This window comes from Corythoichthys intestinalis, chromosome 18 (genome assembly GCF_030265065.1).
Source record: "Corythoichthys intestinalis isolate RoL2023-P3 chromosome 18, ASM3026506v1, whole genome shotgun sequence".
Taxonomy (NCBI): Eukaryota; Metazoa; Chordata; class Actinopteri; order Syngnathiformes; family Syngnathidae; genus Corythoichthys; species Corythoichthys intestinalis.
In genome coordinates, this window is record NC_080412.1 from 14595557 (window position 1) to 14619952 (window position 24396).

Here is a 24396-nt window from a genome sequence, read left to right on the forward strand (position 1 = left end):
TCACATTCAGTTCTTAGTTTCGAATTTTCGGTTCTTAGTTTCAAATTTTCATTTTCACCCCTACCCTACGATATATCGATAATGGTGTCCAACTCTAATAAATATATTGTTTTCTTTTTTTTCTTCATCAGGAACTTAGGGAGTCACAAGTTTTTTGATTGTTTTTTTTAAATGCCAGTGCCTGGGAAGATTTTTCCATTTTGTAACCTATGAACCTCACACACAAGTGCATGCGACTCCGAGACTTTAGCATTGCTTCAGTGATTCTGCGCAGGGAGCACAATGCTCCTCACGGCTCTTCACTGGCTGATTCTGGTTTCATTTATCCTCCTAACCATCGGCGGGAACGTGCTGGTTTGCCTTGCCGTGGGCCTCAGCCGCCGACTGTGGCGCATCGCTAACTGCTTTGTGGTGTCACTGGCGGTGACGGATCTCCTGCTGGGCCTGCTGGTGCTGCCCTTTTCCGCCACTCTGGAGTTACGGAGTTGGAAGTGGCCCCTTGGGGGCACCATGTGCAACATCTACATCTCCTTGGATGTCATGCTGTGCGCCGCCTCCATCCTCAGCCTGTTAGCCATCAGTGTGGATCGATACTTCGCCATCTCAGCACCCCTCAGTTACTCATCAAGAATCACTCCACCGAGGGTGACCTTAGCCATCGTCGCAATCTGGGGCATGTCGTTGGCTGTGTCTTTCGTGCCCATCCACCTGGGCTGGAACACAGTGGACTACAGAGTGCAGCACTTAGACTGGCACATGGGACAAGAGCACAAGGAGGGACGCTACTGCCAGTTCGAATGGAATAATAACTATATCATTTTGTACGTCTTGTGCTCTTTTTACCTTCCTCTGCTGATTATGTGTGGGATGTACATATGCATATTCAGAGTGGCGCGCCAACAGGTGAGGCTTTATTACTTAAACCCAGAGAGGTTTCTTTAATTACAGTTGTCTGGGGGCAAAACAATTTTACTATATGGCCAATCCACATTAACATGAATTGGCTTGATGATTTTGAAGGTTTGCATTGATTGATTGAGTTCTAGTTACTTGCTTGTCCTCATTAACTAGGGCACTCATTGCCTGCCTTTTACAGCGAAAGACGTTCATTTGCTGTCAATGATAGCTAGTTAGTTAACATTAAATATTTGTACTTTTTTCAATGTTTATTATTTTTTATGCTTTTTAAAATGAATTACTTCTTTTTTACTTGTTCTATTTTTAAATTGAATAAAAAATAAATCAATAAAAAATAAGAAACTAAATAAAAAAAACAAGTTTAATTAATCAAATTAATCAAATAATATAACAAAACTTTTAAACTTTTACTTATTGTTTCATTATAATTCGTAAAATACATATTTAAAATAAAAAAGAATTTTGAAATAGACCAAAAATGAAAGGTTTTTTTTTTTTTTTTTTTTTTTTTTTTAATGTTAAATTTGTGGCTTACATGACAAAAAAATCACTTGCATAATCAGGGACTGAATTTATATTGAAATTCTGACTAATTTCACAGGTGCAACGAATCCGTGCCGCCACGCCATCTTTTGCCCGTCTGGCATCATCTGCGGCCATAGCCAAAGAGCACAAAGCTACCATAACCTTGGCCGCTGTGCTGGGGGCCTTTATCATCTGTTGGTTCCCCTACTTCACCTTCTTCACTCGAACGGGAATCAAAGAACAGATGAACCCCCCGACTACACTTCACTCAGTACTCCTGTGGCTAGGCTATTTCAATTCTGTTCTGAATCCTATCCTCTATCCCGCCTTTAACAGAGACTTTAGAAAGGCCTATGCAGCACTTCTTTTCTGTAGAGGATCGTCACGCAGAAAACTGCAAGTGCATAAAAGATCAACCCTCTGTAATGGACAAAGACATTCCCAAATGTCTAATATCACAGTTAAAGAAACCGAGATGAACCACTTAAATATACATAACAAAAACGGTGTCCCTAATGAGTCTCTCCTTCACTGTGCACAGTTCCAAATTTGCTAACCAGTATCAATTTAAAGCAGCTTTTCCCAAATAGTCTTTGCTCTGTTTTTATTACTGCTGTAAACTACACAGTATTTTTTTTTTTTTTAATACTCAAGCTTTTGCACCTAGTAGAAGTACGCAGAACTTACGGTAAGTAAGCAAAACTTAAATTATTAAGTGAATTGGACATAAGCACGTATGAAAGTAAACCAAGCAGGAGACTTTTCCTCAATGTCAGTGCAATGCATAGTAAAAGTCTACATTAACACAACAGTTCAAAGTAAGCACAATTTAACATTTCAAGTTCTGCTTGCTCAGTCATGCTAGTTTTGCCACAAAACAAAGTTCTGATGAAAATTTGTGTTTCGCTTCCATAAAATCTTAATTAAGCACAATTTTTGGATTTTTAAAAAATATTTTTTTACAGTGTACTGAATGGGTTAAAAATGAATTACTCACATCTGAGCCTTCACTAAGTGGGTATTAAACCCAAGCTATGTCCACAAGGAACTAAGGCATGTGAACTGTGACATGTGATCGCTGAATTGTATCTCCAGTATATCTTAGCTACTGCATGTTCATACATTATGTTCTTTATAATTTTGAATTTGTTTAGGAGGAACCAAATTTCTAATTTGGGTCTTGAGCTGAAACTGTCTTGCAAAATGCTGATTAAATTTATTTTACCAAATCCCGTAATTTTCGCAGTATAAGGCGTTCCTGACTACGGGCCGCAACCCACCAAATTTGGCACGAAAACAGCATTTGTTCATAGATAAGCCGCACTGGACTATAAGCTGATGTAAGCTGTCCTCACTGTATTATGGAATATTAACATCAAAAGATATTAAACGGTAACACTTTATTTGACAGCGGCATCAAACGACTGTCATAAGACCAAATGAACCACCATAAAGCTTTTGCAGCCAAGTGGTTTAAAGCTTCATTGCTTCGAAAAGCTTCATGTGGTCATCACTGCTCCCTTGGGGGAGAAAGTCAACCTCTGCTGCCACCTACTGTCAACACTGTTGTTGTCCAACATGCCTCCTTGCATGCATTGCAGCACTACAGAATTAAATAACAATCAAAACTCATGTTCTGTGCTAATAATTTCTTCAGTAACTTTTCCAGTTGTTTCATTAATTGCTAGTTATGGTATTTGGTAGCACTTTATTTGACAGTGGCGCCATAAGACTGTCATTAGACAATAATAATTATGACACAGTCATGAGCATTTATGAATGCTTATAACAGATGTCATTTATTGTTAAGCAGCAAATTATCCCACTTTTGAATGGATGTAAAAGATCCAAGCAGGACATAAATGGAGTTTGAGATATAATTTGCCGGATGACACTTAATGGCATAATCATTCAGTAATGCCCATGATAGTGGTAGGTCATAATTATGACTGTCTTACGACAGTCTTATGACACGCTGTCAAATAAAGTGTTAGGTATTAACCCAAATAAATCAACAAATAGGCTGCACAGCTGCAGGATTCAAAATGAAGGAAAAAAGTACCAGCTTTTGGTCCAAAAATTACGGTAGTAAAGTACAGATAATTCACAGTCAATTCAGCACAACGCTGACACATTCATTGAAGAAACGGCAGACAACAGAAATTACTTAATAACTTTTGTTTTCCGAGCAAGCCGCTTGGGGACATAAGCAGCTCAATATTTGGAACTTTGATCTCTCCTCCCCTGAACTCTCTCATTTAATGTAAATGGATGACAAGGTGTTTTGATGTGCTATTCAAATGCTAGACCTTACCCAGACAGGATGAATGATTGAAAGGATTAACCAAAGATGATCGGTAAAGTAAATTACTGAATCATCCACAGTGGCGCCTCCAGGATTTTTTCAATGGGGTGGCCAAATGAGACCACTTAAAATCTTGATGTGGCACACCAACACAAAAAGCCATAATTTCTCATTTTTATTATGTTTTATAGTAAACAGGACAGTAGAAAACTATTAGAAAGACTACACCTACTGATATAGTTCAGTATTTTGTGTTATATTTCATCTTTCTAATAATTTAATGTGCTTTGTCTATAACAGTCAGATCAACATTTTGAGTTCCACAGGAATCGTATTTTATTATGTTATGTATATATTAGTATAAGGTGTGCTTTTAACAAAACAATACGATTACTGGGGGAAATCAGGTTCTGGCAGATACAAGCAAAAGCAAATACAGAAACAATCATATCTTAACTGTATATTTCCTAAAACAATACAATGTAACCCAAAAATATTTATTACTGAATGAATGGAAAGAACTTCCCAACAGGGATCAAGAAATTTCCAGGGTATACTTTATGAGCACACACACTCATATCGTTGCTTAATGTGAACCAAAGGGTTGGTCAAAAAATTTATACGGTGGGGGTCCATGGCAACCCCTGGCTACCCTTTGGTGGCATCATTGATCATACAATAATCTGCATTCATATTTTTGTTGAACCTACTAATAATGTATGCTACCAAACGAATGTTACATTTCTGGTGCAGAATAAAGTTGCATTTATCACTGAATACAGAAAAGTAGAGCTGAAACGATTACTCAAATAATTAACTAAATTTTAAAAATTAATTGAGGAATTTTCTCCGGCTCGAGGAATTGTTTCATTTTGCCAGCTCTAAGCATGACGTTTTGCCCGGACTACTTTTAATGCGGCACAACGCGCTGTCATCACGTGTGTACAAGAAGAAGACAGAAGCGGCGGATATACTTATTTGATTTAAACCATGCATTGATACATACTGTAGAGGTAACTACAAAGAAGCCGACAAAAGCGGAGAGAAAGGCACCAAGAAAGAGCAGAAAATGTTAACATTGTGGGAGCATTTCATGCTGAACATCAAGGCAAACACTTTTTCATGTAATCAATGTAAGACAGCGCTAGCTTAACACTACAGCACGTCTTCAATGCTGCAGCGCCACCAAAGGCACCCAGTTTACTCCGAGAGCGGAGGAGCGATACTCAGGACAAGGTAAAATTAAGTTAACGTAGCACTAATAAATAAGATTAAAGTTACTGTACCTTTCCAATGTAACGTTGGCCCTGCAGAGGGCTATAGTTTCTATTAATTATGACTACTGTCGATGTGTAGCTAACTTGTCTTTCATACAGGCTTTATTTAATCGGTAAAAACAGCGCTGTAGAGTGATGAGGGTGTAAAATAAAATCATAATAAAGCTAACTGTCAATTTTAGCTCAGAGGTAATTGATTGATTAAACATCAAGTAGCACTGGTGTGCTCCAATACAGCAGGTATCATACATTTATTTTGAACACTGCAAAAACTCAAAATCCTATCAGGACTTACAATTTAGACTAACTTAAAACTTACTTAAAACTTAAAAATAGCTTGACACAAATGGAAATTCGATTGAAACACGTGGGGAAAACACCTAACTTTTAAGTGATGTGTGTTACCATGCATAATGACATTTTAGGTAAGTAATAAGAATTTTTTTGAGTGAAAGCAGTGAATTTGTTGTTGTTGTTTTTTCTAGTCACATCTGAGATGCAAGTGTTGGCTGATTTCAACAATGTACATCTACAATTAAGACATTGATTGTATAAAAATGGTTCAATATTAGGTGAAATGTCTTGTTTTCTCATGTATATTTATAATTGCTCTCTACCAAAAAATGTTTTATCTGATTACTTAATTAATTGATGGAATTTTCAGTAGAATACTCGATTATTAAAATATTTCATAGCTGCAGCCCTACACAAAAGCATGTGATCATTGCTGACTCATCAAATGACCACGTATATCGTCTAATTTAGATGAAAAATTGCCTATCACAGGCAAGGGAAATTTGAAAATCTCATGCGTTTACATGCACATGCACAAAAAGAATGCATGGTGTATTTATAGTGACACCTGCTGGCTTAACATACATGCTACACAACCTTGAATTAACTCTTACGAGCCATCATTGAAATCATTGACCTCATTGGCTGCCATTGACGGCGCTAGAAATACAATCCATTTGGATGAATGTGAAAATGGCACTGAATGTGAAAGATTAGCATTTACAGCAAATCTGCCCAGTTTAAATTAATTAGTTAATCCGGAAGGTAAAAGATGATCCCTATGGATCCGATGTCATTCACCCATTGCTTTCTCCATTCTTTTTTTTTTTTTTTTTTTTTTTTTTGACGGCAAAGCCGTGGATGATGACCGGCGGATGCTGGCGCTCGGATGCAAATGCGCTATAAATATGACAACAGCAGCTGTTACATAATGGTCGAGTCTCACGAACACACGCGCACATTTGATGAACTCTGGATTAAAGGACCTGAGACGCTACGACTCCGAGGGGACATCTATAGGTCCTTGACCTGATTGAAGTCAGCTTCTTTGCAACAATTAACACTTGCACGAAATGATCACTTTATAAGAGTCTGCCAATTTCACAACCATCCGTGCCATATATTAATATAATTTATTTTTTTTATACATAAATTTATGTAGATAATTACGTATTTATTCAATGTATTATTTTGATTATGAACTTGTACATTTTTCCATAATTGTTATTCTTCTATGATGAATTAATTTATTTATTTTTGCATTGTGGTGTGCACGAGCTCTCGCGGAGACCGGTCTCAGTGACGTCACGTGGGACTGCAGCCAGATAGGCGGGATTTGTCATGACGCTGAACCACCCGTGACGTCAACCTACCTGAGATGACGCCGAACGGCCAATTCTTAAAGGGACAGTCAACAATGTTCACAGCTTTTACAATAAATGAGTTGCTTTGCTTGCAGTTTGGAGCATAATCTCCAAACCATTTCTAGGGTACTCATTAAACTAATTTGCTAACATTGACAGCGTTTGGACATCTAGCAATAGCACTGAAGATGAGCCTTCACTGCTAGTCCCCCAGTTTAAACGAATGGCGTACCGCTAGGCGGGTCAAGCTCCCGTTTGTCCCTAATAGTAAATGAATGGAAATAGTGTACGAAGGAGATGTTTACTGAGCTAAACTTACTAATTCTGTCCAAATGATGTCGCTGGTGCCAAATTCATTGGTAAAGATGTGGAAGAACATACTAATGTTCAGTTAAAGGGATGGCTTGAGTGTTGAGGGCTGAAAAAGATGGGAAAAAGAGCCGACCTGATCCAGAGTTAGCTTTTTTATCGACACTTTTTTCTTGTGTGCATTGCCTTACGCCACTGACAATGACATTCTCCTGTTTCAACAATCTCTCCTTTACCACCATATGCCCTGTCTTTCTTATATATTATATCCTCTGATTGTCTTACGTCACTGATCGTTCTTGGGGGCAATATACTGTACATTTCTATTTTTGTGTAGCAATCGCAAATGCTATACTGAGTGACAGCCAACGAAGTCTTTTAATTGTTTTTATCAATAACAAATCTTATTTCTATAAATTGTTAACACTGCCCCCTTACTACAGTTGTTTTTTTGTTTTGTTTTTTTTGTTTTTTACAACAGAAAAGGTAACAGCGGCAGTCAGATACCATTTTAATTTTTTTCAGGTCATTCATTGTCAGACAAAAGCAGCACGACAAAATGCAATGCTAAAAAATAAGTAAAAATATCAAAATGGCTCACCTCTTAGTCCTCTGTAGGACCATGGCCCCTGAGAAAATGTTCACTGCATATGAAATGTGAATGGCTTTACTTTGCTTTCATTTTTTTGGGGACGTCCGCTCAAGTTGATCCATTCGTCATATTTTTTCATCCAAGTTTTTGGTTTCGGGAAACGTATGAAGAAAACATCCCTCATATGTCATCATGTCTAGAGTCGTTTCTACAAGGTCCATAGCAGCAGTGTTTGATCGACATGTTCTGTTTTGAAAGATTACCGGAGAAAACAAGCAGAAAAAATGACGTATTGTATGAGAGTGCGTGTCTATAATGACCCACATCCGCATTATGATGGCGACGTCACGGTCTAAAAATAGCATTCGTGCTGTACGCTATTAGGTGTCTATCGTTGTCAATGGCAGGCAATGAATTAATAGTAAATATATATTCTCTTCATTCATCCATTTTTTTAAACCGTTTTTTATTTCATTATTTCTTTTAACTCAGTTTCTTTTAAATCGTTTATTTTGTTTTTCGTTTTGTTTTTATAACATTTTATTGATTTATAATGATCTTTATTCATTAAAAAAATGAAAAACAATTATTATGAATTTGAATATATATGAAAATATAGTTATAATATCGTACCACATTTAGAGTCATGCAGGCCACACTTGTATAATAAATGTTAATATAGTGGCCAACATGATCCAGAATATAATGTCGATAAATGAACGAAAATAGTCACTTGCCCTATAAAGAGTTAACAATTCTCTCAATGACTGCCATTTAATCCCCCCTCTCTTGATGGCCCAAATGGACTCGCCCGTCGTCACCTCCTCCCCTCCCATGCACGCACGGCGTCCCCCTCCTGCAGCAGCAGCAGCAGCAGGCCGCGCGCAGGAAGGAAGTCATCGTGCACGGCAGCAGCCAGTCGGCGTCTCGTGCAGCTAGAATGACATAGCGGGCGATCAAGAAGAAAAGGAGAAACCGGGCCTCGACGCATTTTTTTTTTGGGAAGCCTTGACACATCCACTTGGCCAACGATGCTCATCAAAGAATTGTAAGTAGCCTATATCCGTGAGTGCGCGCGCGACATTGAGGATGAGAGAATGAAGGGGAGGAGGGTGGTGTGGATGTCATATTTCCACCGCATGAAGCGCGGGAGATGCTGAAGGCTGTTGCATCATCATCATCATCATTCTCACGTGCAGCTGTGCCCTTCACAAACCGCACATGCAACAAACAGAATAAGGAAATGCGGAAAAGACGGATATCCCCTGTACTTGAACATGTACTTCCTTTCCTCCTCCATGTTCTTGATGAACGTTGAAGGTGAAACCCTCACGAGGCCACTCTGGAGGAATGTGTGCAGCGATAGCAAGGGAAAAACTGGCACTGTGTGCTTTTTCTGAGGGCCTTGTCAGTAATGTAAGATGCTGAAAATGATCTGAGGCCTGGCAACAAGGGCAAGGCCATCTCTTCATACTTAGAACAGCCCCCAGTTTTTTTTTTTTTCAAAAGGCATGATCACATTGATTTACTTTCTCTTTTAAATAAATATATATATATATATATATATATATATATATATATATTGTACATTGATTGCACGCTCATTTGTTGCCATTGACGGCTGTACACGTCCAATCCATTTGCAGTAAGAGGATGGCAGTGAATGAACGTTTGTTCATTTGCAGCCAACCCTCTGTCTTCAACTGGATTGGACGTCTACTAGTTATAAACTAAAGTGGAGGCAGCGAATGAACATTCACATCCCTCAGTTCAAATGGACTGGATGTGTATTCGTGACAAACTCATTTCAATTCATAGCAGAAGGATATTTTGACGCCACTTGACTGGATGTCTATATCATCGTCAATGGCACTGCAAGTGTTAATCAATAAAATACCACCGCCACACAAATGGCATGTGAATTTTTTTTTTTTTTTTTGATTATTTATTCATCATTTATTTTTACTCCTGACTTTAGTCCTTTATTGGACAAGTGCCTATTTTTGTTAATGGGAAAAAAGCGTCATGAAGACCTGGTGTCCACATATGTGGACGTTACATTTTGGGTGATGTATAAGCCACAATTTTAACATTTGCTATACATATATACCAAGTGTTTATATTTATTTATTTATTTATTTATTATATGTTCATTATGTTTTATTCTATCCATTTTTACTATAAAGGGTGGATTGACAAATCCAGTCCAAGTGGATTATCTAGCGCTGTCAATGGATGCTAGTGAGCTAAATAAGCACCCAATAAAGGGTTAATCAATAAAGTGCCACAGACACTTGCTGGGGTGTTGACATGCAATGCCTGGAATCGAATGAAAAAGCGTTGAAAACGGTCAGTGTCTATTGTTTACATGCTCACACCTGTCAAAATAATTCCGATCAAATGCAGGATTAATATTTTGATGACTATCGATGTCCCATTTGAAACAACAGGGAAGGATGATGATAACGTTTCAATGCCATTGCTGGAGATACACGTCCAATACATTTGGACTTTCACTTGGTCTTTCACTGCCAGCAATCCCCTCCTCAATGGATTGGATGTCAATCGCTGTCAATGGCAGGCAATGAGTTACAAACAGTCCGCAGATCAAGATCCAACAATAGTTTTTTACTGCACGTATTTGAGCTTCAATTATGATCATTGCCGTTTTTTTTTGTTTTTTTTCGGATGGTCCCGCAAACACCAGCTGTGTCAGTTTGGGGTCGAGCCACAGATTAGGAAACGGAAGGCGGGATTATGCCAAACTGGGCGAACGGTTAGGGTGGTTGCTTTTACTGTTTGCGGTCTTTTTTGAGAGTGCGTCTATCAGTCTACAAGCATTGTTCTTGTCAATGTTTTTATATTAATGGTCTTATTCTTTTTTTTGTCCACAGTCGGGTGATCCTACCTATCTCTGTGGAGGAGGTAAGCTTTGCATTATTATTATATTATCGGAAATTACATGTATCATCTTTGACCAGTTCAGGGTGTGGGCCGCCTTTCGTCTTAAGTCATCAGGGATAGCATCTAGCACCCTGGATCATATCAAGGATAATAAGTGTTGAAATTGGATGAATATTTTATATGACATTGGTATATTATTCTTTTCGAGTTGTCAAACAGTTTGAACAGTATTTAAGTGTTGATACTGAAATGTTCTATCTGGATATGATCTTTATTTGCGAAAAGTATTGATACTCAATCAACGTATAGTCGCTGTTGCGCCTCCCTCCAAAAATGGAACTGTTGTGGGTTTTTTGTTTGTTTGTTTGTTTGTGTGTTTGTTTGTTTGTTTTTTATATCCACACACTTGAGTATGTTGCACAGTAATATCCTTAAATATTGCTATAATATGTGACATTATTTTATTTTTTAAGATTTGTTTAGCACTAATACAGGTCAACAGAAATTTAAATGTAAATTTTTTTTGCTCTACTCTGAATGTAAAAGTAATGAGGGATATTTTTGTATGTTCCTTGGTCATAAAAAAATAACATTTAATTTTTGTTTTTTTATATATAGAGTTATGAAAATAGTATGAAGTATATTATTTTAATATCAATATCGAGTTAAAAAGTTTACAATCATGACAATACTAATCTCTACAAAGTGCAAGGACGCTTTCAATTTAAATAAGTAGTTCACTTGGTTTCCTTCCAAACATACGCTTTTTTTTTTGGCGTTAAACAACAACGCGTCTTCAATCGAACTGCTTTTAAAGCTTTAAGTCCGTCTCCGGTGGCTCGTAAAAGTACATCCTATTTCCTTTTTGTGCCAACACGAAACTAAGCGGAGAAGAGCCTGAAGGACTGAGTTGCAACTCTGCTCCATCCTTGACCTTCGCGTTTACCAGAACCACTCATACACAAATGTGTGATTTCGAGCTTTTCCCGAGAGGAGGAAAGAGCTACAAAACCTGCATTGAAATTCTCTCAAGAAGCGGTTTTGTGTTGTTTATGGTTTTTAAAACGATTGGCTGCCATTGACGCCGCAAGACGCCCAATCCAGTTGAAGTGGGAGGGTTGACAGCGAATGAACGAATGTTCCACCACCCTCCTACTTCAAATGGATTGGATGTCTGCTTATTAAAAAACCCTTGACATTCACAGCAGAGGATGATTGGACATTACACGAGTGGACGTCTTTCATTGTCAATGGCACTGAAAGAGTTACATGAATATAAAAAAATATAAAATACATATTGGATAGGATTGTTCATATTGAAAGAATGTGTCGTCCTCTATTTATCTGAATGTTTAAAACCAGCAGCAGCTGTGCTGAGTTCTGTCTGAAGAGACAAATGTGAATAGTAACTTTGGCTTACCGAACTGTATAATCAAACCACATCAAGAACACAATGATCCTGACTTGCTGTATTCGTCAAATACGCTGTAAAAAAAAAAAAAAAATAATAATAATAATAATAAAATGTTAGATTTATGGTAAAATACTGGCAGATGAGTTTGCCACAATCTTACTGTTAAAAAATGGGGAAACCTTAAAATACACATAAAAACGACATAGTGCTTGGGTATGTTATATGTTAGATTTTTGTAACCGCTGTTGACATCATTCTTTGGGCAGTCAAACATTCAAACTACTGAGCTACTACAGAGCAACTGGAGGAAGTGCTGTATGTGGACAGGTTGTAGGTTAGGAAAGCATGACTGCCTGAGAGATTATTAGAGTGAACTGGCATTTTAAGACAGACTATACTATTAGCTCAGTTGACATCTTCAGTTACACATACAGTACATATGTGATGGTATCAAAAGCTATCTGAAGCTTTTGGAATTTCTCACATTTCTGCATGAAATCACCATCAAATGTGATTTGATCATTGTCCAAATCCCACAGATGAAAAAAACAGTGTCTGCTTTAACTAAAACCACCCAAACATTTATAGGTTTTAATGTTTTAATGAGGATAATATGCAAACAATGACAAAAGGGGGAAAATAAGTAAGTGAACCATCACATTTAATATTTTGTGCCCCATCCCCCCTTTGGCAGCAATAACTTCAACCAGACGCTTCCTCTAGCTGCAGATCTCTCTGGCACATCGATCAGGACCAATCTTGGCCCATTCTTCTCTACAAAACTGCCTTAGTTCAGTCAGATTCCTGGGATGTCTGGCATGAATCGCTGTCTTTAGGACTTACCACAGCATCTCAATAGGGTTCAAGTCTGGGCTTGGACTTGGCCACTCCAGAATGTGTATTTTTTTCTTCTAAAACCATTCTGAAGATGATTTACTTATGTGTTTTAGATCCTTGTTGCAGCATCCATCCTCTTTTCAGCTTCAACTGTCTGAGAGACAGCCTCAGGTTTCCCTGCAAAACATCCTGATAAACCTTTGAATTAATTCTTCAATTAATGATTGCAAGTTGTCCAGACCCTGAGGCAGGAAAACCGCCCTAAGTCATGATGCTCCCGCCAACATGCTTCACGGTGGGGATGAGATGTTGATGTTGCTGAGCTGTTCCATTTTTCCTCCACACATGACATTGTGTGTTACTCCCAAACAATTCAACTTTGTTTTCATCAGTCCACAAAATATTTTGCCAAATTATCTGTGGAGTGTCCAAGTGCCTTTTGCGAGCATTAAACGAGCAACAATGTTTTTAGACAGCAGTGGTTTCCTCCGTGGAGTCCTCCCATGAATACCATTCTTGGCCATAGTTTTACATATAGTTGATATGTGCACAGAGATATTGGACTGTGCCAGTAATTTCTGTAAGTCTTTAGCAGACACTCTAGGGTTCTTTTTTACCTTTCTGAGTATTCTGCGCTGAACTATTGGCATCATCTTTTGTGGATGTCCACTCCTTGGGAGAGAAGCAACGGTGCCAAACTCTCTCCATTTGTGGACAACTTCTCTGACTTTCGATTGATGAACATCCAGACTTTTAGAGATGGTTTTGTATCCTTTCCCAGCTTTACACAAATCAGCAATCCTTGATCGCAGGTCTTCAGGCAGCTCTTTTGACCGAGCTATGATGCACATAAGACAATGCTTCTCATCAAGACATTTCTTACCAGGTGTGTGTTTTATGGTGGGCACGTCAGCGTTAAATCACTCCACAGTGATTGGGCACACACCTGACTTAAAATGTTTGGTAAAAACGGGTCTTAATTGCTCTTTAAGTCTCCTTAGGCAGAGGGTTCTCTTACTTATTTTCCCCCTTCTGTCATTGTTTGCATGCTATCCTCATTAAAATATGAAAACCTATAAATGTTTGTCTGGTTTTAGTTAAAGCAGACACTGTATTTTCATCTGTGTGATTATGAAAAAGATCACATTTGATGCAGAAAGGTGAGAAATTCCAAAAGGTTCAGATACTTTTTCATACAACTGTACATTGGACAGTCTTTTGATATAAAACAAATGCTATACATATATAGGGTTTGTTTTACGCTAGTTTGTTATTAATTTTACAATCGACATTTAACGGTTTCCCCCTTTTTTAAAACATGGTATAAGTGGCAACCACTGCTGCCATTATTTTACCAAAATGTCAGCATGTTTTTTTTTTTTACAGTGTAGGTCTCGGAACCACTCGGTCTCAAGCCTCGCCTAGCCGAGGGTCCAGATTTGTGCCAATGTTACGCACGCGGTGGATTAGATGCGATTAAGAAAGAAAGGCCACCATTGTTTGTGGATCAGCAATTGTGGATGGGGAGGGGTGTTGGGGGGGATAAAAGATTGAGAAAAAATACAATCAATCTAAAAAAGAAGCCACATTAGAGTTTGTCTCCCTCGGCAGTACCAAGTGGGCCAGCTGTACTCGGTGGCCGAGGCCAGCAAGAACGAAACGGGAGGCGGCGAAGGCGTGGAGGTGCTGAAAAATGAGCCTTATGAGAAAGATGGAGAGAAGGGGCAGTACACACACAAAATCTATCACTTGCAGAGGTGAGACCATTCATGTTAATCCAAAACCCCTTTCACACCACCTGTAAAAACCCATGGATTATTAGTTAGAACAAAATTGTTTTATTTAGTAATAACATATATCATACGTAGACTAGGAGCAATGCCGAAATGGCACAGGAAGGTTGCTATTTTGGATTAAAGATACCATTTTTATTGCAATTTTTCCGAGAAACAGCATAAATACACTAACTTTGCAAAAGGAAATTTGGTAGCCATGAGTAGACTTATTGGGGCCATTTTGATTTTGTTTATTTTAACATTTTATCTATTTATACCGGTAATTGTATTTATTTGTAAATATCTATATATATTTAAAAAATAAAAATCATGATTAATTTAAATAAATAATTATGATTGAAATCTGGCGTCCACATTACATCGACATTTCAACATTATATAGTACAAACTTACAATTAATTTTCCACTCTCAGGCAATATATTTCTACTGATCCAACATATGTAGAGTTCTGCAATAACTCATCTTCTAAAACCTTGTCCCAAACACTCTTTACCTGCAGTAAAGTGCCGTCCTTTGTCAGAATGTTAGCTCCTGCTTCAGCCCTCAACATCCACGAGAAAGCCTGGAACGCGTACCCATACTGTCGCACAGGTACCACAAATATTTTACACAGTAAAAAGACAACAACATTTTAAGTGTACACTTTGCGTGTAAACACACCACTGGTTAATAATATGGTGTTATATGTTCACACATACTGTACTAATAAGTGTTGGGGCCACACAAAGAAAGAAAAAAATAGTTCTATGAGAATATAGCCATAAAATTACAAGCTTTAAGTCATATGTCGTAATATTACGAGATAAAAGTTGGAATGACTTCAGAATAAGGTTGATTTTCTAACTAAACCTGCTTAATGTAATATGTATGAATGCAGCACGGCTAAGTCCTAATATTACCTAACTTTGAATGAATCTAATGGTATATTTTTGTGTATTTGTGTGAGGGTTTTTGTGTTTTTAATTTTCTGCTCCAGCATGCACTGTGAGCATCACATGTAAATATTATATGTTGTAATATTACGTAAAGCTACATAAACTTGTAATATTACGACTTAACCGTGCTGCATACATACATATTATGTAATGTACGTAAAAGTTTGAAATATTACAACATTAATCTCGTAATATTACAAGGTGAGATTTAAATGTCATAAAATTAAAAGTTAAAACTTTCAAAATATTGTGACTTTATTCTCATAGGCCTTTTTTTTTTTTCTTTCTTTTTGTGACCCTTATACGCCTGTACTGTATAACATGAGCTTGGTTTTATGCCACTGTGGTACCCTGATGGAGGTCCTGAATAATTTACTGGATGTCCAGCCAGAGAGAAGAGGCATGCAATCACCTGATCCTCACAAACACACACACATTCACATGCACATACACACACATACGAGACCAATATTCCGCATATTGTCAAGTGTCGTGTTCCCTCAAATCCCTCAATCGTCTGTCTTTTTTTCTGTCTTTTTCCATGGTTGCTCTCATCCACCGGGACACGTAGTCATCACTGTAAGTACAAAGTAAATGTCATCTGAAAATACATTTTGAGAGAACCTGAAAATTGACAAGAGACATTTGATCTCCTAGAGACAGCAATGGTAGTCAGGCAGCGTGACTGTGTAGTGTGTGTTTTTCTTCATTGCCATCTCCAATGGTTTTTTTCTCCCCGCTTGACAGAATGAATACATGAAGGAGAACTTCCTGATCAAAATTGAGACGTGGCACAAACCTGACCTAGGACGCCAGGACAATGTAACCACACTGTCAAAAATATAGTTTCCTATAAGTTATGCTTAGAGCTGGGCGATATGGCCTAAAAATATTATCTCAGATTTTTTATTTTTTATTTTATTGTTGCTCACGTTGTTAAGGAAGAGAAAGCTCAAAACAAGTTTAACCATTTAGAGGGCATTCATAAAACTCAAGAAGGTCTTTACATTTTGAAAAATTGCTGCAAGTTATCGGAACTCCCCGTGTCTTTGTTTTAGGTGCACGGTTTGGATGCAGAAACCTGGAAGAAGGTGGACGTAGTCTATATTGACATCGCCGACAGAAGCCAAGTAGAGCCCAAGGTCTGAGGAACTATTTGGAGACCACAGAGGTGAACTTTAAAGGGTGCTGATGTTTTGTGTCGGTTGTCTTGGCAGGACTACAAGCCAGAGGAGGATCCCTGCAGGTACAAGTCAGTGAAGACTGGACGAGGCCCTCTTGGACCGGACTGGCGGGTACGGGCATTCGTCATATAGCCTTATTTTGTCGTGTAGTGGAGGTCCAACTAAAAAAATGAAACTTTTAAGAATCCCTTTAAATTCTTGAAGAATGAGCAGTCATGTTTCACTACAATATTTTAAATGTCAAAATCAGTATTTTTCACGATTATAGCCGTTCACTCATGTGGCACTTTTTATCCTTCTGCTGTGAATTGAAATGAGTTTATCACTATTAGATGTCCAATCTATTGATGGCGCTAGATGTTCAAACCATTGACTGGGAGGGGTGAATGAATGAATGAATGAATGCATGTTTATTGTTGTTATTGGGTTTATTATTATTATTATTTTATCCATTATCAGAGGTCTAAAAAAAAATCATGGTTTGCGTACTGTCTTTTATATGAATGTCATTCATACTAGATCTTGCTTTGCACTCTAAGCTTTATGGTTACTACATCATAAAGCAAAATATATTCATTCATTCATTCATCTTCCGTACCGCTTAACCTCACAAGGGTAGTGGGGGTGCTGTAGCCTATCCCAGCTAACGATGGGAAGTAGACGGGTTACACCTTGAATTGGTCGCCAGCCAATTGCAGGGCACAACAACCATTCAACCACACACTCATCCCCATGGACAGTTTAGAGTAGGGATGTCCCGATCACAAATTTTTACACCAGAGTCCGAGTCACCTGATTTAAGAATCTGCCGATACCATGTCCCGACAACGAAAAAAAACAATTTAAACAATAGTTCAAAACATGTTACTGTCCCACCGTGCCCCATTCATAATGTGAATTATTTTTAAACACGAATAATGCAGAAAAATGCTTGTCTTCATTTAATGCTTCTTTGAGTGAGTCCACTCAAATCCATTCGCGCTGCTGAGAACAGCCTCTCACTTACACAATGAGGTGCCACAGCACACTTATGCAAGTTCAATGATGATTTACACCAGGGGTCTCCAAACCGGTCCTTGAGGGCCGCTGTGGGTCCTGGTTTTTGTTCAGACCGATCAAGCACACACCTTTTAACCAATGTGGTTTCTACTAAAACAAGCAGCACCTACTGCAATCAACTGATTACACTTATTAAACACCACATTGGTGAAAAGGTGTGGTTTTGTTTTGTTGGAGTGAAATCCTGCACCCACTGCGTCCCTATGTGGAATAGTTTGGAGACCACTGATTTACACATTTGTGCCTATGATTATAGAGCGACCAAGCTTCTCCGGCAAGATCAAAGCTACAAACCTGTCAATCATCGTTAACTGTATTTATTTGTTTATTTCCTTTTCAGGTGTGTACAGGCAACAATCCAAATGTACAGCATTCGTTTGTGTTTACATTCAATTAAATCTGAAAAGAAAAGTGCTGACGGGAGAAGCCGAAGCTTATTAAATCCTGTCCCCAGTATACCATAGGACGCAAATTATCAAATAACAATTTTGACATTTCAGATTGTGTGATGATTACAAGTTTTTTGTCTTTTTTTTCCCTCCCCTTGATTGTGTAAATGTTCATCTTCCCAATAGTCACTGTCAATCACAGCGATTAGTTCGTTCTGTTGATTCGGTCCAGTGGATTAGTTCATAGTTCAGTGTGAGTTAGTTCATTTTGTTGATTCGATGCAGTTGATAAAGGATAGCTGAGGACAGATGGCAGCCCGCATCTGCTACCTCCTTTAGTTGATTCATTCCTCGTCGCGGTCTTCATTCCTTGCTGCGTTCCGACGAACAATCATCTCCAGGTTGCGCAGCTCTGTGGTAATTTTCATTTCCATTCTGGTTGTGGCAATGTTGGATGCAGCTTAGCTCGTTCTTCACCTGTGATATGTCGTCACAGGCCTTGTTGAGGCAGGCGTGCACTCCAGTGATAGTGCTCACGGCTGTAGTGGTCAATTCCACTGATTTCCTTTGGCCCTCCAGCACTTTCATGATATCCGACGAATCCAGTGGGCTCCGAGCCCTTGCAGAAGAATCACAGCCATCAGCGTGATGAACAAGTAGATGTCCTCAACGTCCTCAACTTCGAGTGTGGTCAGACACAGCGGCAGCCATTTTCCCCAGCTATCCTCCATAAATCCTGACTTTAAGTACCAAATGCAAGCTGGGCGGTTTGACCACACTGCTTAGCGGGGGGGGGGCTGTGGCGCTGTACGAGCATGAACCAGAAAAACAGAAAAACAACAATATATTTTTTTAAATAAAAACCCGATCCTTTTTACCCGATTCTGATCATCTGAAAAATTGCGCGATCAGCCAGTTTTCTGATCACGTGATCGGATCGAGACATCCCTAGTTTGGCGTGTTCAATATAGCCGACATTGCATGTTTTTGGCATGTGGGAGGAAATCGGAGTACCCGGAGAAAAAACGCACAGGTACTGGGAGAACTCACAAACTCCACACAGGATCTTCAGAGCCCAGGATTGAGCCCTTGATCTCAGAACTGTGAGGCAGAGGTGCTAAGCATTTATCCACCAAGCTGCCTCACTGCTAATTTATGAAAGTATTTGACTACTATTGCTGTCGAATTGACAAATGTGTGCTTGTCCCTGCAGAAGGAGCTTCCCAACAAGAAAGACTGCCCACACATGTGTGCCTACAAGCTGGTTACAGTCAAGTTCAAATGGTGGGGCTTGCAGAACAAAGTGGAGAGCTTCATCCAAAAGGTCGGCGCTGTCCACGCTTCATGCTCAGCGGCCGCCCTGGACTCTCTCACCATTAACTTTCCTTGGTATACGTCCGCAGCAAGAGAAGCGCCTGTTCACCAACTTTCACCGTCAGTTGTTCTGCTGGATCGACAAGTGGATCGACTTGAACATGGAGGACATCCGCCGCATGGAGGAGGAGACACGCAAGGAACTGGACGAGGTTAGGGAGGAAGGAGGAAAGGACGCAGTGAAGGTAGTGGAATTTTCTCAGTGGGTGTGTCTCGTTTTATAGATGCGAGTGAAGGACCCTGTGAAAGGCATGGTAGCCATAGAGGACTGAGGTCTACCCTGAGACAGTGAATGCTGCTGCTCATCAGGTGAAATTTAGCTTCATTATTAATACATTAGAAGCTTGATGGGTTTACGACAACTTGATTATTTCATGCTATTCAAGGGAGCAAGCGAGCCAAAATTAACCCATTATCAGGAATTGAACTCATTGGCTGCAATTGGCGGCTCTAGACGTCCAATATATTAGGACTGGTAGTCAGTGTTTCCCTAACCTTCTACTTGTACACCCACAGCACTTCTAATAGCCTCTAATAGCTCAGTAGTTGGCACGTTTGACTGCCAAGACAACAGTGGGGGGACAACAAGAAAAGGTGTTATATGACGTCACTGCCATCGAGGCTGATAATATATCAATTACAGCATAAAACATAACAATTACGATCACTATAATTGATAAGCTATTCAAAATTTGACACTTAAGACCTTTAACACTTTAAAGAGCACGTTACTATTCTTGGTCATTTAAAAAACGTAAATATTAGCAATTATTATACTATTTTTAACAATTGATAATCATCATTGAATTTTTTTATATTATTCAATGTTCGTTGTTTCGCCCCTCCCAGTTAAAATGGATTGGCTGTCCAGTGCCGTCAATTGCAGCCATTGAGTTAAATGAGTGTAAAAATCTGGCAACCACAGCTGCCAGTACGTGAATGTAATGTGTTATTTTTTTTTATTTTTATTTTTTTTACAGTGCGCGAGCCCCCATTTTCTCTCTTACAGACCCAACTACCCAGACACCAGCCGATTCACGACGTCCTCCTGTCTCAGACCACGCGACATCCGGCCATCGCCCTCCCCCCCCCCCCTCCCCTCCCTACCGGGTCCAACCCTGACCTCTCGCTCAGTACTGCCCGCTTTTCTGGAGCTGGACCCCTCATCTCTCGTGCCCTTCCCTACCCACACACCGTTGACCGACGGCTCCGTTGGCCGGTGCCTGGTAGAAAATCAATAGGTCCATTTATTCAATGATTCATTCCCCAAACCACAGAGAGTTATTCATTTCTGCCATTTAGGATTTAATGAAGCGATTCCGATGTTGTTTCATGTATACACATTATGGCGGGTGAGGAGTGGGGTCTAGTTATTGTATTGAATAATGCAGTATTTATATACTGTACATTACATATATATATATATATAACAACAGGGTTTTTAATATGATTTTATCAGTAATTCTGTGGACATTTTTTTCTCTCCACCAGTTGCTATGTGTTTCATTTTTCATCTTTTATTTCCTTTAGTGTGTCTTTGTTTGGTCAAAAGTTCTGTTTCGTTTTTGTTTTTTCCCCTGGTAATATTCTGCTGCTTTGTGACATTGTGTGTGTGTGTCTGTGCGTGCGGGTGTGATCTTGTATTTTTTTCCAAATGAAGCAAACATACTCTCCATGAATAAATTAATTAAAGTGTTAAAATCCATTTTTACCGAGAAGCACAGTTTAGTACTTATTCATGTTTATCTTGGCAAAATTTTGCCTCCGCTTATCAAAAACAGTCGCATTCACTGCCTTTGACGGCAATAGACGTCCAATCCATTTGTATCCACCCTGAAAATATGAACTTTAGCACTCTTTTCCCAATGTTTTTCCAGGGGAAATATGGTAATTTTCAAATGAAGTACCATTCATTTTTTATTGTCGAATGTTGTGAAGTGTACTGAAGAAATATTTTTTAACAATGATAGCCGTCCAAACATGTGTCTCTTTTACATCCTTCTGCTGTGAATTAAAAGGGGTTTATCACATGGGTTCATTCGTTGCCAACCCTCCGACTTCAAATGGATTGGACGTCTGTCATCGTCAATGGCAGCCATCGAGTTAACTGTATTTTGTGACATAGATGTCACTATGTCATAATACGGTTGATATCAAAATGATATTGAATGACGGAACTCGGCTTCAGTTTGTCACCTTCTCTCCAGTGGATAAATGAGCTTATCCAGTGATAGCAATAACTGCCATGACAACTAAAACGTCCCAAAAACATTTTTTTTTTTTGTTTCAAGGAGTTTTAAAAACATGCAGTAATTTTAATATAGGTTCATAAGACTGTCAAAATTATGACATGACACCTGTCATGGGCGTGAACGAATGCTTATGGAAGATGTCATTAACTTACTGACTGCCATTGATGGCAATAGACGGCAATTCCTGGCATTGAGTCATTCGATTGCTGTTAATTTATGAAGTAAAAATTAAGCTGATCTAACAGTAGGAAGGTTCTTGATGTGTTTCCTGAGTATCAGTGATGGAAGTGGTAGTATTCCAAAGTCAGGGTGGGTTCAATATAAAAGACGTTTTTTTTTTTTTTTAGCAACTTTGTTTAGTCTAATCAATAAATTTCTGGAATAACATGTTAGCCGTTTTAACAGTAGGAAGGTTTGTTGATTTAATTTCTTAGTGTCAGTGTTCTTAGTGGAAATATGCCAGTTAGGTGTGGTCAATGAAAAAACAGCTCATTCTGAAAGTAACTGCGGTTCGTTTATCAACTTCAATACAGTCAGTCAATTGTCATCTATAAATGATGTCCATTTTCAAGCAAAGTTGAGAGAAACAGCTGCAGTTAGATCTGAAAGGAGGCCGTTCCTAATATTTTGATCATCACCAACCAAAATATTAGGCGCAGCTTCCATTCAGATCTAACTGAAGGTGTTCCTGTAAATATTGCATCAAAAGTGATATCATTTACTGTGTTCATGTTCATATGTCATAATTATGACAGTCTTATGAACTCCCACTCAAATGAAGACAAAGAAATAAATTCCAAAAATGTTTTTAATGTATTTGCAGTGTGTGCATGAGCGTACATGCATGTGTTTGTGTGGCGTTCAGTGCTGTGACTATGTTGTACATGTTTGTACAAAATGTCCGAGCGAGACGATTCAGTTGTTTTGTTCAATATGTCGAGAACCCTGAAAGATATTTGTGGAGTCATAAAAAAAGAGGATGAAAATAAACAACACAATCGCCATCAACTCTCAGAACTTTGAATCCATTTTCAGACCACCACAAAGGATTGTACCGTACTCCCCACACAAGGACCACGTTGCAGGACTCTATGGGAAAAAAAAACATTTTATTTCTTTGTTTTAAATGTTGTCGTAGTGCTGTTGTCATTCAAAGTCAAACATTGCTAAGAGGGAAATCACTAAAGCCACTTGAGAATTAACATTTATTTCCGATTGAAAGGCCGGAATTGTAACAACAACACCCTCAAATAGAGTTTTTATGCCCCGACGACTATCTCACTCGTATGTAAGCTTGCCCCTTGCTTTTTCTTGACCTTTTCTTGTGGATTTGTGCCTTTTTTTGTTGTCATCTTAATCTTCCAATAACACATTGTACATTGGAAACGTGAATTGAGGAAATGAATAAAACAACAAAAAGAAAAGAGCAAAGAAGTGAATTTTGTTGCTTTTTCCCCATGTGTGAATATCAGATTCAAATATGTGAATATGTCTCTCACACATACACGAACACGCACATTGAGCACTAATAGCAAAATTAATCAGGCTTTAGTCGGTAAAGATTATGTCAAATCCTGCTTACAGGGACATTTTTGACAAGTTCGTGACCCAAAGTACAAGGCTTAAATTTGGCAATTGGACAAAATCTCTGCCACAAGTTTACATTTGTAGCATACATACCTGGAAGTAACCAAGATGACCCACATAAAAAAATGTAAAAAAAAAAAAAAACTGAAGCTCTGGAGACTTTTTGTGTATCGAGTACTCATGAGTGACACAACTACCAAAATGTATGTTGCCAATTGAAACTAGCTTTAGAGGCTGTATTTTAGAAAAAGAAAATGTGTTCCTGTTAAAATTGTTTGGAAACCAGTTTAGGGTGCACCCTGCCTCGTGCCTGTTGTTACCTGGGATAGGCTGCAGCACCCCCGCAACCCTCATAAGGATAAGCGGTTCAGAAGATGAATGAATGAGTGTTCCTGTTTGAAGGAATTTGTGGAGTTGTTTTTTTTTGCAGGCTGAAGGCCTGTCAAGACACCGCTCATGTTTATGCTGTTGTTGATCATGTGTACACTATCATTTTTCATCTATCTCTCCGTTATTCGTGGACGAAAAACTATGAAGTTTGGTAGGTATATTCTAGGGATGTATACAACTCGATCCCCGGAACCCAATTTTTTTTTTTTTTTTTTTTTTTGGTATAAGAGCTGAGTAATTAGTTGATGACTTACATTTGCCTGTGGATTCGAATACACTGTAGTTATGCCCCCCCTCCAAGTTTTCTAAGGATTTTTCTCATAGTATTTGACTCATTGACTGCCATTGATAAGAATGGATGTCCAAGTCATTAAAACTACGAGGACTGACTGTGAATGCTCGTCCTTTCAATGCCACTGACTGTGCTAGATGTCCATTCCATTTTGACATGAAGGGTTCATGTTCTTTTGTCCCTTCCAGTAAAAATGAATGAAGGCCAGCAGTTCATTGAATGCCTTATCATGGGTGTAACTTTTGTTTTGTTGTTGTTGCTTTCTATGTATTTTATTTAAAGATTCAAGGGAAGAAAAACAATTCATAAAGCGTAAATCGAAATTTGGGTGAAAATTTTGGAGACCTTATTTCTAGGCCGTATCGTCCATTCCTAAAGGAAAGTCATCCACCTTTCAA

The 24396-nt window shown here is 38.7% G+C and overlaps 2 protein-coding genes across 2 annotated transcripts; both read left to right on the forward strand.

Annotated features, from left to right (window-relative positions):
* Positions 1-282: 282 nt before the first annotated feature.
* hrh2b (histamine receptor H2b) lies at positions 283-2032 on the forward strand. The gene is made up of 2 exons (XM_057821638.1): positions 283-903; positions 1520-2032. The coding sequence occupies exons 1-2, from the start codon at positions 283-285 to the stop codon at positions 1997-1999; spliced, it is 1101 nt and encodes a 366-aa protein (XP_057677621.1). The 3' UTR covers positions 2000-2032.
* Positions 2033-8410: 6378 nt separating this feature from the next.
* On the forward strand, positions 8411-23163 carry pitpnab (phosphatidylinositol transfer protein, alpha b). Its single transcript, XM_057821940.1, has 12 exons — positions 8411-8632; positions 10479-10509; positions 14351-14496; positions 15036-15127; positions 16043-16050; positions 16219-16293; positions 16530-16613; positions 16689-16766; positions 19317-19427; positions 19507-19629; positions 19702-19786; positions 20458-23163. The coding sequence occupies exons 1-11, from the start codon at positions 8616-8618 to the stop codon at positions 19747-19749; spliced, it is 813 nt and encodes a 270-aa protein (XP_057677923.1). The 5' UTR covers positions 8411-8615; the 3' UTR covers positions 19750-19786; positions 20458-23163.
* Positions 23164-24396: the final 1233 nt, after the last annotated feature.

Coding starts and splice junctions, on each gene's coding strand:
- hrh2b (XM_057821638.1), top strand. CDS start 283: ATGCTCCTCACGGCTCTTCACTGGCTGATTCTGGTTTCATTTATCCTC. Junction 904..1,519: donor TCAGAGTGGCGCGCCAACAG/GTGAGGCTTTAT, acceptor CTAATTTCACAG/GTGCAACGAATCCGTGCCGC.
- pitpnab (XM_057821940.1), top strand. Junction 19,428..19,506: donor TGGAGAGCTTCATCCAAAAG/GTCGGCGCTGTC, acceptor ATACGTCCGCAG/CAAGAGAAGCGCCTGTTCAC. Junction 19,630..19,701: donor CACGCAAGGAACTGGACGAG/GTTAGGGAGGAA, acceptor CTCGTTTTATAG/ATGCGAGTGAAGGACCCTGT.